Here is a 13,005-nt window from a genome sequence, read left to right as displayed (position 1 = left end):
TACTGTGCATCAGTTTCTTTTTTAATGAGTCCTTACTCTGTTAACTAACTTTATTTTGATTATTTATCCCTGAACATAGACTACAGTATAGACAGAGCCTCTGTTTCTTCCAATGGTCTACTTCTGCTCCTCCTACTTGTTCCATAATGAAATCCACAATCTTCCACTTATATCTGTATTACGTGTACCAGTTAATTGCCCGTCAAGAATGATGGATTTCGGGGAGTGTTTAGAAGGCCCTCCCTCGCCCGCCACTCACTATCCAGGGACGGCCATGTAAAGACTCCCTCCACTGCTGTTTACTCCTCCAGCCTCTGGCACGGAGGCTCCCTTGGCCGGCCAGCCTCCAGCACACAGCAGGGCTTTCCCCTGCCTCCTCTCCCCTCCCCACTTCCTTCCCTCCTTCCTCGCTGCCTCCCCTCCCTGCCAGCTGATGTTGGGACTGGCCGGTTGGGGGAGGGGAGGGGAGTCACCACCATGGCCCTCCCTCCCGCCCTCCCTTCCCTGACACCTGGCCCTGACAACAGCTGCCACCATGACCCCCACTTCACCTCCCTGCTAGATATCCAGGGGTCAAAAAAACCTGTGGAAAAATAAGCAGAGCAGCACATGCACAGGCAGCGTGCACCACTCAATAGCAGAGCTGGGCCTCCTGGAGCTGTGCTGCGGCTGCTGGCTAGGCTGCGCATGGCAGAATTGCTGCTACTGCAGCCCAGGAGGCCCCCAGGGCCCTAGGTAAGACTGCTGGGGCCAGCACAGTGTTGGCTCCAGCCTCCCCTACCCTACCCGTAGTAACTTGGTGTGTGCAAAGCATGCGTGGCATGAGTGTTCCCCAGGGACAAGTCACAGTGGTGCAAGGTGCGCTGCCACTACTTGTCCCTGGGGAACCAGATATTTAAGCTCGAGTGGATGTGGTCTATGAAGCAAACATTTCCTGCCCTGTTAACAGAACAAACTTCAAGAATGTGGCCACCCAAGGCAGGATTCAATTAGATGGGCCAATGTACACATACAGCGAGGAGGCCCTTCTGTTGGTCTGCTATATTAAACACTCTTGCCTGGTATATGAGCTAGGGTAGATTAACCATCTTTAGTTGCTATGCCCACCTAAATGAATTATCCTAGTAGTTTGTCCCACTCTGAATCCACAGTAGCCTGAGCCTGTGCTGCTGCTACAGCAGGCCTCCACCACTGCCAGAGTATGGTGAGGACAGGTAATACCTAACTCCAGCCCCCACATTTTGATGCTCAACATTTTGGTGCCCCCCAAATGGCTCTGCCCAGGGAACCAAAATAGCTAGCTATACCTCTGATTTCAGCTCCTGTTTTAAAACTTAAACACTGTTACTTACGTGTGAAGTTCATAGTTTCATAGTTTCATAGTTTCAGGGTCGGAAGGGACCTAATAGATCTTCTAGCCCGACCCCCCGCCAGGGCGGGAGAACAACCCAAAAACACAAACAAAACCACTCACCCTAAAAACAAAAACGGGACTCAAATGAGTCCAGCCAGGTAAGTATCCAGCCTCTTCTTAAAGATCCCCAGGGTAGGGGCCAGCACCACCTCCCTTGGAAGTTGGTTCCAGCTCCTAGCCGCCCTGACTGTGAAGTAGTTTTTTCGGATGTCCAATCTGTACCTCCTCTCCATCAACTTGTGCCCATTATTCCTTGTTATGCCAGCAGGGGCTAGGGGAAACAGCGTCTCCCCCAAACCCTTCTGGTTCCCCCTAGTGAGTTTATAGACGGTCACCAGGTCCCCCCTCAGCCTTCTCTTGTGGAGGCTGAATAGGTTCAAGTCCCGCAGTCTCTCACTGTAGGGTCTGCCCTGTTGTCCCCGGATCATGCGGGTGGCCCTCCTCTGGACCCTCTCCATGTTGTCCACATCCCTCCTGAAATGGGGCGCACAGAACTGGACACAATACTCCAGCTGCGGCCTGACCAGCGTCGCATAGAGGGGGAGGATCACCTCCCTGGCTCTACTCGAGATGCACCTGTGGATGCACGACAAGGTCCGGTTAGCCCTGCCAACCATGACCTCGCATTGTCGGCCCATGTTCATCTTGGAGTCAATAATGACACCAAGATCCCTTTCCGCCTCCGTGCTCTCAAGTAGGGAGCTCCCCATCTTATAAGTGTGCTGCTGGTTCCTACTACCCAAGTGCAGCACCCTGCACTTGTCCGTATTGAAACGCATCCTGTTCCTGTCTGCCCACCCCTGTAACCTATCCAGATCCTTCTGCAATCTCTCTCTCCCTGCTAGCGTGCTCACCTCCCCCCAAATTTTGGTGTCATCAGCGAATTTAAACAGGTTGCTCTCCACCCCAACATCAAGATCGCTGATGAAGACATTGAACAGCGCAGGGCCCAGGACCGAGCCCTGAGGGACTCCACTACCCACCTCCCCCCAAGTCGAATATGATCCATCCACCACCACCCTCTGAGTGCGACCCTTCAGCCAATCTGCAATCCATCTGACTGTATAGGCATCTATGCCACAGTCGCCTAGTTTACTAATTAGGATGGGGTGAGAGACGGTGTCAAAGGCCTTGCTGAAGTCCAGAAAGACTACATCCACCGCGACACCTGCATCCATGGCCTTTGTGACCTGATCATAAAAGGCAATCAGGTTGGTCTGACATGATCTCCCCCTAATAAATCCATGCTGATTGCCCCTTATGATCAGGGGCAAAAACTGATCATAAGGGGCATCATAAATCAAAGTTTTAAACTGTTTTAAAACTTAAACACTGTTACTTACGTGTGAAGTTCTCTCCCCCTCAACCTTCCTTTCTTGTGCAACGGCATAAGAAATGATAGAAAGGAACCCTACTGTTGGTTCATCCATTATGCTGTTTGATCAAATAACTCAGGGCACCGTGACACATGATTCAGCAAATATTTTTAGTATAAAAAGTGTCCTGCTGTTTAACTGCTCCAAGCTTTAGAAGTTGAGTAGAAATTTCCTGTATCTGTGGATAGACTACAGAACACAGCTGGCACCATTTTTACATGAATGTTGCAAGAAGTCTGTGTGCACCACCCTCATAACCAGGGAATAATTATTTACCCTGCAAATATTCAGCTGTTTTCAACTCAAGTTATTTCCCAAAGTTAGGTACCAGTATATGTAAGGGTGATAGGATACAGTGTCTTATGTGATTCCAGTTTCATCAGCCCTCACTTCAGCATGCATCACTCTGCTAATGCGAATCACATTAACAATAACCATGTTTACATGTACAGTTAATTTGAAGTAGACCTACTGGGGAGCACATCTACACATGTTCCCTCTTGGGAGCAGATTTGCTCCCAATGGGAACAGCCCAGAGAGCCCAGAGTTAATTTGCTACCCAGCAGGTAGCAAATTAACCACAGAGTAGACCAATTTACTGTGCAGTAAGCATCTGTACATGTAGACAGTGATGCTCACTGAGCATTAAATTGGTCTACTGTGCAGTAAAACATCTCATGTAGACATGCCCAGTGAAAATGATTTAAGTATGAAGTAGGCCTGGGTTTAAAATATTATGGGCTAGATTTTGATATGAAGTTCTCAGTGGTAGCGGAGGACAGAACAAGGAGTAATGGCCTCAATTTGCAGCAAGGGAAGTTTAGGTTAGATATTAAGAAGAATTTTCTCACTAGGAGGGCAGTAAAACACTGGAACAGGTTACCCAGAGAGCTTGTGGAATCTCCATCCTGGGAGCAGGGGGTTGGACTAGATGACCCCCTTAGGTCCTTCCAACCCTAATTTTCTATGATTCCATGACTTACTCAGATCTGGAGGAAAGTAATGGGACGGAGAATGTCTGTCTGCAAGGGCTACCCAGACTTCATATGCGGGCAAGAAGAGGGATTCATAGCTGTACTGTGGGTAAAGAGAGTCAGGTGGTAAAATGCATTAACCAGCAGTAAGCCTGGGGCAGAAGTGTCACAACTTACTTCTGGCATAAACTGGGAGTAAATTATTGTCCCCAAATAGACAAAGAGTAAGTAGGGAGCAGTTTTGTTTCACTCAGGTGTCTGAGCAATCCTGCAACTAATACACTATACTTCATGTAGTACAGTCTAGTCCTAAGGCATTGGAACAGAAACACTACAATGTCATTTCTCTTCCTCAAAATAGATATGATAATTGTATTAAAAATGTTAAAATGATGCCTTAGGCTGATGACATTAACAGATGTGGATGCTCTACTTTTCAGTGTTTTTGTTTCTTTTTTCTCTAGGTTGGAAATATAAGTTCTTTTAATTAATTTCAGGAGGTGGCTAATAATGGAAACTACTTTCTTATTCTGAAAGAGAAACAGTCCCTGCAGAGAGGCAACTGAGTGCATAAATTCTGAGCCCTTCTGAACAGATGGAAGGATGAATGATAAGAGAAATAGTTTTACTATGGGCAAATCTATCCCAATTAAAGTCAGCTGAAATGTTGTCACTGAGTGCAGCAGAATCAGAATATGGTTCTATACGACTGATCTCTGAATTCAGCATCCCCTTGAACATGACAATGCCAATCACCATGTTTTTCATAAAAATCAAAGCAGTTTTCAGTATTATGGAGACTATCATCACAATATTAGTAATATTGGAGTATTTAATTTTCCAGAGAGGTGGATGGGTCAACTGTGGAACAAACACAGTATCATACTTTATGTCTTTAAAAATAATATGCATAATAGAAAAGGCAACATAAAGAATGCTATAAATTTAAATATTTCTGTAGGAACCAGTCTGTAATAATGAACAGCAGAAGATTCAGTCTTGCATATCTGCAGAAATATTGCCTCAATACATGTGCAAAATACATTAGAAAATCCTGACTGGCAGCAATAAAGGGATAAAAGCAAAGTGAACAAAAATAGACTCCATCAGAAGGAACAAAGAAAAAACAAGTGAAAAAACCAGAAGGATTTATTTAAAAGGTTGAAGATATTAGAAGTGTTGAACTGCAATGTACCTCTGAAGATTTAAAAAACCTGAAAGTTTTAAAAACCATTTTAAGGTTTTTTTCAAATTACTTTTCAAAATTATTCCTATGAAGGTTGTATTAGAAAAAAATATAGAGGTTATAAGCATCCATACTTACTATAAACTACTTTGGCTGAAAACAGATGTTGCCTTTGTGCTGCCATTAAAATACTGTGTCACAAAGCCCAAGCAAACAGACATCCATGCCACTTGTCACAGCACAAATGCCCAAAATCATGGCTGCAATTTTTTGTGGTAATAATTTGTATCACTTTTTATGGTAGGCATCTAGTTTGCTAATGGTGGGAAAGTGTGGGCAGCCCAGAGCTTCTTGAGCTCTCCACGTGCCCCGGGCTTCAGAGGCCTGATCCTGTGCACCTTACGGCTACCCCTGCAAGAATTTAAAGAAACCTAAACATTATGAAGAATGCTTCTATCCCTAGCCTCCAGTTCTTGCAATGCAGTTGGTTTTGTAATCCCCTTGTCATTTTTAGGGCAAATTCAATTCTGTCTTAGCCCCTGTTTAATACAAAAATCTCAGCAACGGTCTGCTGGATTTTAAAAAGTGGTATTCAGAAATCAGAGGCATTTCTCTACTAGATTGCATAGAAGTCTTAAGGGAAGTCAAATAATGACTTTACACTTTTTGCCAATTCCCCCATAGGGTATAAAAAGATGCCATCCTTGAAGTAGAATCTTAGAAGCAGAATCAGCTGTGTTGGGATGTGTCCTGGCAGAGCTGATCCACTTCACTGGGTGACACAGATATTTGCCCATTGTCTCCCATGTAGGTACTTGAGGCACACTTCTGCAATCAGGGGAACCTGGATCAGTGAGGGGTCTGAACCTGCAAAAGTCCTGTGTAACTATTAATGAAGGTACTGTAGGCTTTTCTTTTGAATAGCAGTGTTTGTCACAATATACATCAGGGTATATGTGTTGTGGCTTGACCAATGACTGATATGGCTCCTAGGTCAGTCAGGACTGACTGTCACTGGGTTAGTAGCAGATTATTTCTCCAGGAGGTTGGGAGCATTAGGAAGAATTGTAGCATTTCCTGGGGTGCTTGTAAGTCCTACAAATCTAGCCCTTTTTTTAGTAGAGTATTCACAAAAAGTAGCTTGCTGCTTTTTCCATTTGTCTTTGCAATATCAATTAACTAATTAGATGACCACCAAAGACAAAACTATCTTAAATTAAGTGACAATGAGGGTGATCAAACAAGAATCCTGTTAAATTTCCATTGGAAGAAAGGACAAAAACATTTATCTGGAAAAGTGACAAAACTGATGGGACATGCACAGAAAAACTATAGAAGCTGCTGATTTTTTTTTCTCCTCCTTTGTAAAGAACAGCTTTTAAAAAATGAAGCATTCTTGTGACACATCATTTTGTACATGCACTGTGGTCTGATTATGTTCTTCCTTTAATCTTTAAACAAATTGTGTAAAAATTTTGGGGATTGTTAATTTTAAAGTCAAATTTTGGCCTCAGTGCAATGGATGTGATTTTGGAGCAATGTTATTTGAGTGAATGAAGTTGTTTAGTAATTGCACTAAGTGTAACTGAGATTCACATCAGGCCTATTATTGTCAATAGTCATTAAAAATTATTAACCAACTGTATAATGCAATGAATTCTAGAGTTTATTGTACAAGAAATCTACAAACTAAGAATAAGGGACTACATATAAAGTTGCATCTATTTATCAGAAAGTAACCTAAATTGTTTTGGAACCTATGGCAGTATATTAGGAATGAGTGAGAGAACTTTGCTGTGATGTGAGTTGAAGTCTTTAATGAACAATGAAAACACTCACTGAAGGTAAAATCGTGCTAAGTCATGCTTCTGGAGAACTAGAAGCATTACGAACAAGAGACTAACTTCTATGATGATCTTTTAAAGTACAACCCAACACAACACAATGTATCCAGGGACACCAATGCTTAATGTTGCATTAAGAAACTCAGCTCTAAATTTGATCACATAGACAAACAGTATATAGAAATATGAAGAAGGCTTACCTGGTCCAATGCAAAATGATGCAATTATTGCAAGAATGCAAGCTATACTGAGGAAAGGAAGCCAGGATACATGATACTGCAAAACACAATATTACTTGTGTCAATATGATGAGAATACAATATGCTTTCCATGATTCTTTCTATAATCTAAGAAAAGCTTTTCTTAGAAACAACCATTTCCAAAATATTTTATTGAACAATTGGTATTAAAATGTGTATCCATGCAGTACAGTGCCAGGTCTTCTGTATTATAGCAGCTACAAATATTGAATTTCTTCTTATACAGAAATTCAGCTAAGATGTGCAGGAGAGTTCTCTTTCACTGCACAGATTCTGAGACACGGCTACCACATTCATGAAAGTCAGCATGGTTGCTTTTTTTTAAATTTCAAAGTATAATATGAAAGGATGGCATAATGTAAACGCATGATAATCAGGGATTGATGCTTGGTTCCCAAAGATATTGGGGTTTGTTGAGCTTGACAAAGTGTGTGGTGGTTTTAGCTGAGTAGGTTGGGTTTTTCAGCTACACCCTGATATCACTGAAAAACAACTTAATTGCTCTGACTGCAGTCAATGAGTGTGTTATATGCAAAGAACTGTTGAAGGATACTATTCCTGTCTGTATTAAAACAAATAATGCATTTCAATAAATATGAATAAAATACATTTGCCACATAGCCTTTTATTTTTAAAATTTGTGTTCACTAACTCACAGAGCATATGATAAAATGTTACGGGTTATGGCACTAATGTGAACCAACAGAGCTGTAATTTCTATCAAGAAACAACTAATGTTGCTCAATGGAAAGGGTCCAACCATGTGATCTGCTTCACATTCACAGGCCAAGTTTTCCACAGAGGAAGTGCTTTAGGAACTTGCTGTCAGCACTTGCTACCAAGGGGAGCTGGAGATTGCTGCTGGCAGAGGCTGTCACCCTTCCAACCTGCCCATTGTCCCCCTCAGCTCTGCTGCTAATGAGAAGTGAGCTGTGGGCTCATCTGCTGAGCCCCCTGGCTGAAGGGGCTGCGTCCCAAAAACTTGAACAGAGCAGGGAAGCCCAGCGCAAAGGGGATGGTACTTTTTTATAAGTGTTTTTTCCTCTCTCATCTTGATTCCCACCCCCTCTCCTCCCCTCCTCCCCAGATTAGCACTGGGAAGAAGAACTAGCTTTGAAGGGTGGTTGGGGAAAGGGATGAGGAGTGGTGAATCATCATGGAATCTGCAGAAGCACCCTAGAATCATAAAAGTAGGGCTGGAAGAGACCTTCAGAGATCATCTAGTCAACCCCCTGCCGGAGGCAGGTCCACCCCTATCCAAGCCATCCTATACATATTAATTGCCTAACTTATTAGTAAAATTACATGGTCAATCCTGACACATTGGTAAGACATAACACCTTAACCTGCCAGATGTAAGGCAGAGGGATGGACCACGGTGGCCACTGCCCTTCTGCTGTGAGGGCTGTTAAAATACACTCAAGAGATCCAAGGAAAAGGACTGCAACCCTGCTACAGAGAAAGGCAAAAACCCTCACGGTCTCTACCAACCCGACCATGGGATAAAATCTGTTCCTGACCCCAAATGCAGCACTCAGCCCTTCAGATACTTGAAGATTACTATCGTGTTCCCACTTAAGCACCTTTTCTTCAAGCTGAGCGTGCTTCCTTCAACCTCTCTTCCTGTGATTTGCCTTCCAAGCCCTTTATTATTTTTGTCACCCGCCTCTGCATCTTATCTTCTCCATGTCCCTTTTAAAATGTAGAGCCTAAAACTGCACACAATACCCTAGAAGAGGCCTAAGAGGCACTGCATAAAGATGAGCTATCAGTTTCCATATCTTGCATCTAATGCTTCTTCTGATACAGCTCTAAACTGCATTAGCTTTTCGCACAGCTATGTCGCATTGCAAACTCATGTTGAGTTTGTGATCCACCAAGACATCCAGCTCCTTCTCCAAAGTGCTGCTATCCAGCCAAGTTTCACCCATTTTGTATTTGTGTTTTTCATTATTCTTCCTGAGATGTAGCACCTTGCATTTGTCAGCACTGAGCTTCATCCTGGTACCTCCAGCTCACTTTTTCAATATGTCAAGAACTTTCTGAATTGCGCCCCTGTCCTCCAGTGTGTTTGCAAGCTCTGGGGCAGCAGAGTTCAGCATGAGTCACAGGGTGACCCCTGGCAGGAAGGGGACGGTGGTGGAGAGAACAGTCCACCTTGGCCTACCCAGTCCCAATCAGAAGATCAGGACAGTTCATCCCCTGAGGCTGCCTGGAAAAGGGCACCACCTGCAGTGCACCTGAAGACAGCTGGTCTTAGTAGGACAATCTTGGTGGTCAATCCCCCGAGGCCATAGCCATCAGGCCCCACCTACTCCAGCCTTAAAAGCTAGGCCCAGCTTGCAGTACTCTGTCTGGGCAAAAGCTCCTGACTGCTTTCTTGCTTTATTTCTGGGATCTCGGGCCCTGACTCTTGTTTACTCTAACCTGCCTTTGGCTCCTGATTCCAGTTCTGACTCCTGTTATACTCTGACTTCAGCCCTGAATCTTGGCATATCCTAACTACAGCTCTGGCTCTGGCATGTCCAAACTTGATTCTGGCTCCTGGCTTATCCTGACATCGGCTGCAGCTCTCTGGCTCCCTGGGAACCTGGCTCTTGGACTTCCCCTGTATATCAGGTGACCTTTCCCAACTGCCTACACCCTGGCTCTGAATAGACTTGGCCAAACACTATCACCCTGTGTGTAACATGCCAAACACTCAAATGAAAGAGTAATACAAACAAGCTGCAAAGATATTCTACATTTAACAAGTAGTATTTCTGAGCTTGGATCACCATTTTTGTGGCTTATCAGGTGATAAATTCTTTGAGCATGTATTATGTGACAGTTTATTGCTCCATTAACACATTAACCACGTTTAAATACAATGCCTGCCAAGGGCATCAAAAAGGAACCTAAGCTGTGAAGTTTGGACCTTAGTCCAATTCCAAAGTCCTCAGCACATTTTACAGGAAAAAAAGAGCTCAAATTCAAACTTGTTAACTTCCTCTAAATTTAAGTCTGCTTGTAGCCTGGAGTCATGGTTCAGGTCAAATTTAAAGGCAAAGGAATGTCACTGATTTATAAGAGCTAGCCTAATTATTATCAAAGTCACAATATGTAGTAAAGAAATTGGAAGACAACTTTTCAATCTATATTTCAATATATAACAACATTTGCTATAGTCTTACATAGTTAGGTGTCTTAAATTTGCCATGACAACAAAGTCTGTAAAGTACCATTTTATGGTACGACACAAACTTGACTATAATAATGGGGCTATAAAATGACACAGTGCATTTACATACTATGCAAATAAACTCTCTTCAACCTCACTAAAAATTAAAAACTTGTATTAATAGTGGGGCTCATTTTAGATACGTTAGCAAAGACAGAAATATCTCAACTTAGTCAGAAAAAAAAATTGCCTGAAGTCTGTCAGAACTCTACTTGTCAAAATCCTGACAAGCTTCAAGAACAAGAGAAAACTGTACATGATTATTCATCCACAGGAAGATAAACAAGGCAGCCATTAAACTGACTTCAGCTAAGTGCTAGGATTTGTTTAATAATTTTTTTCTGACATAGTCACTTGTGAAGTCATTGCTAACAATATGTCTCAAAGCCAGGTTCTGCCATTCAACAAATAATGAATGTTCATATAATGAGTAAAAATATCAGAATTGAATTTCAAAGTTTCAGTGGTACTGGAATGTTTTCTCTCCTGGGTTTTTTCCTTATAATTTTGCTCATTTCATGTTTCCAGAAAAAGAAACAAAAACATCACCAGTGAACAGAAGGCTCAGACAGAATGAAAGTAATTGCAAAAAAAACAAAAGCACAAAGGCATAAAGCATGGAATATAGCAAAGTGGGCCAACCTTTTTGGCAGACACACCACAAATTAGTCCTGTGCCCTCCCTGCATGCCAGTCTGATCCCCTTCTCCTGCCCAATCTGCTATTTTGATCGTTGCTCCCTGTCCTATGCCCCCTGCTTCCACTGCTGCTCTGTTTACTGTTCCTTGCCCTATCCCCTCCCCAGTCTGATGTATGCCCCACACACAGGCTGCTGTGCCACTTGTGGAAAGCATGCTGCAGGTTGGCAACCCTTGGAATATAGCCCTGCTAAGCAGTGGGTAAAGATAACTTCACAGAGGTATTTGATTCCCTGAATGCCTGGACCTCATTGGTCAGAGCTGAATGAGACAACCTTTTAGGCCCAATTATGACGACTAGCAATCACACATTGAAAAAAGGCTTGGAACTAAACAGAAGACAGAACTTCAAATCCCCATTTCAGGATAAAAGGTCATTTAATAAAAAATTGTGGAGGCCTGTGAAAATGAGCTGAAACCAAGTAGTGATAAGCATGTGACTTCAAAAAAAAATTGAGACACTATTTATGTGGTGAATATACTGTACCTGTAAAGTCAAAGATGTTGTAAGTACAGCAAAGAAAACAACCATCAAACCGAAACCTCCGATGAGAAGAGGTCTACGTCCAAGTCGTTCAATAACTAAGCCCTGAGGAGGAAGAAATAACATTATACTTCCTTGAAGAACCAATATACAGCTTTGATAACAATAAATTCTTATGGTGAATAACTTTAGTGTAATGAGTGCAATGTAAAATGTATAAACAGTAACACCTAACTTTATTTTCTTAGTTCTCATCTACTATCTGTTTGTAATTAGAGTCCAACTGCCCAACTTTATATATTTTGAAAACTAGGTAAGTAAATATTTAGCACTGTTAACTGAAGACAGAGCCACAGGTGTAACTAACCTCTTTTTATGCTTGGTAGAGAGCAGCAATAGAAATATGCATGTGTGCGCATGTGTTTACATGGTGGGTGGCGGCAGGGAATGCTGAGCACATGGGTCAGACGGCTTACCTGGCCTGGTGGCAGCTTCTGTTGCCACTGCATGGTCCACCCACCCTAGCTTGTTGCTGTTGCTGCTTTGGCACAGGCTCCCTAGGGAGTTGCCATTCTGGCATCCCCTCTAAGTTTGTGCCTAGAGCTGGTACCCTGCTCACCCACCCCTAGTTATATTGCATGACAGAGCTAATTTGTAACATTTGGGTAAACTGATTTTCCGCCTCACAGAACAATAAGGAAATTATAGATGAAAAAAGGTTAAATTCACGATGATTGTTTTAAAGCACAATGTTATAGTTTTTTTCCATTAATATGGTGAGTGCACAAGTTAGTATTGTGTTTAACTTCTGACATAACAACTTAATAAAAATGAGTATACTTTATGGGTAAGCTTACAGCAACTTTTGCAACAGTTTCACATTATTAAAAAAAAATCAGGATATTTTTCTGCTACAAAGGAATGAAGAAAGCCCTAAAAAGGCTCGATACAAAAAGTATTAGATTTTCCTAGATTCAGGTATTTTAAATAGACAAATGATATACATTTTGCATCAGATAGATAAGAACATCTAGTGTGTCATTCTTATCAATAATTACTGTAATTACTAATTACAATTACTTTCTTGTGCAGAAGGGATAAAACAGTTATTTGAAGTCTAAGAAGTATGTTTCAAATAACTGCTTCCAATTAAATGTCTGCCACGCAGATAATTACTTTAGGCTAAAAGACTGTTTTCAAGCATCACCCAAGCAGAAGGCGATACGAATCCTAGCTTCACTCTATTAGCATTGGCAGATGGCATGGATGCTCCCTGATCCACTGGCAGGCATGAAGCCTTTAGGCATGAAGGAAGAGGAAATCTCTTGTGCAGTGGTGTCAGGAGTCAGGGCAGCAGGCTAGCTAAATTGCCACCAGCTGGCTCTGGTTAGGTGAGTGGGCCTGTCTGCCAGCAGCATACTTCTAGCTGGCCTATTTGCTCGCATGAGCAGGGTTGCCGGTTTATAAGCAGCGATTCTTACAGTGCTCAAAATGGTCCTCAACAGGAATGATGTCTACCTTGGTTCCCAGTTCCCATCTCAACCCCTTTG

At 42.5% G+C, this 13,005-nt stretch overlaps 1 protein-coding gene across 2 annotated transcripts in view; it reads right to left on the bottom strand.

The window, feature by feature from the left end:
• The window catches only part of SLC2A9 (solute carrier family 2 member 9), a 204,067-nt gene that overhangs the window by 59,232 nt on the left and 131,830 nt on the right, over nt 1-13,005 (bottom strand). For both annotated transcript variants that reach the window (XM_025192520.1, XM_006016786.3), the window contains 2 exons: nt 11,459-11,560; nt 6,995-7,070 (listed from right to left, as the gene is read on the bottom strand). In XM_025192520.1, the coding sequence (XP_025048305.1) occupies nt 6,995-7,070; nt 11,459-11,560 (178 nt within the window). The remainder of the gene's footprint in view (nt 1-6,994; nt 7,071-11,458; nt 11,561-13,005) is intronic.

The sequence above is a fragment of the Alligator sinensis genome, unplaced genomic scaffold (genome assembly GCF_000455745.1).
Source record: "Alligator sinensis unplaced genomic scaffold, ASM45574v1 scaffold104_1, whole genome shotgun sequence".
Classification (NCBI taxonomy): Eukaryota; Metazoa; Chordata; order Crocodylia; family Alligatoridae; genus Alligator; species Alligator sinensis.
The sequence above is the reverse complement of the archived record's forward strand: the minus strand, read 5'-3'. Positions and strand labels throughout refer to the sequence as shown.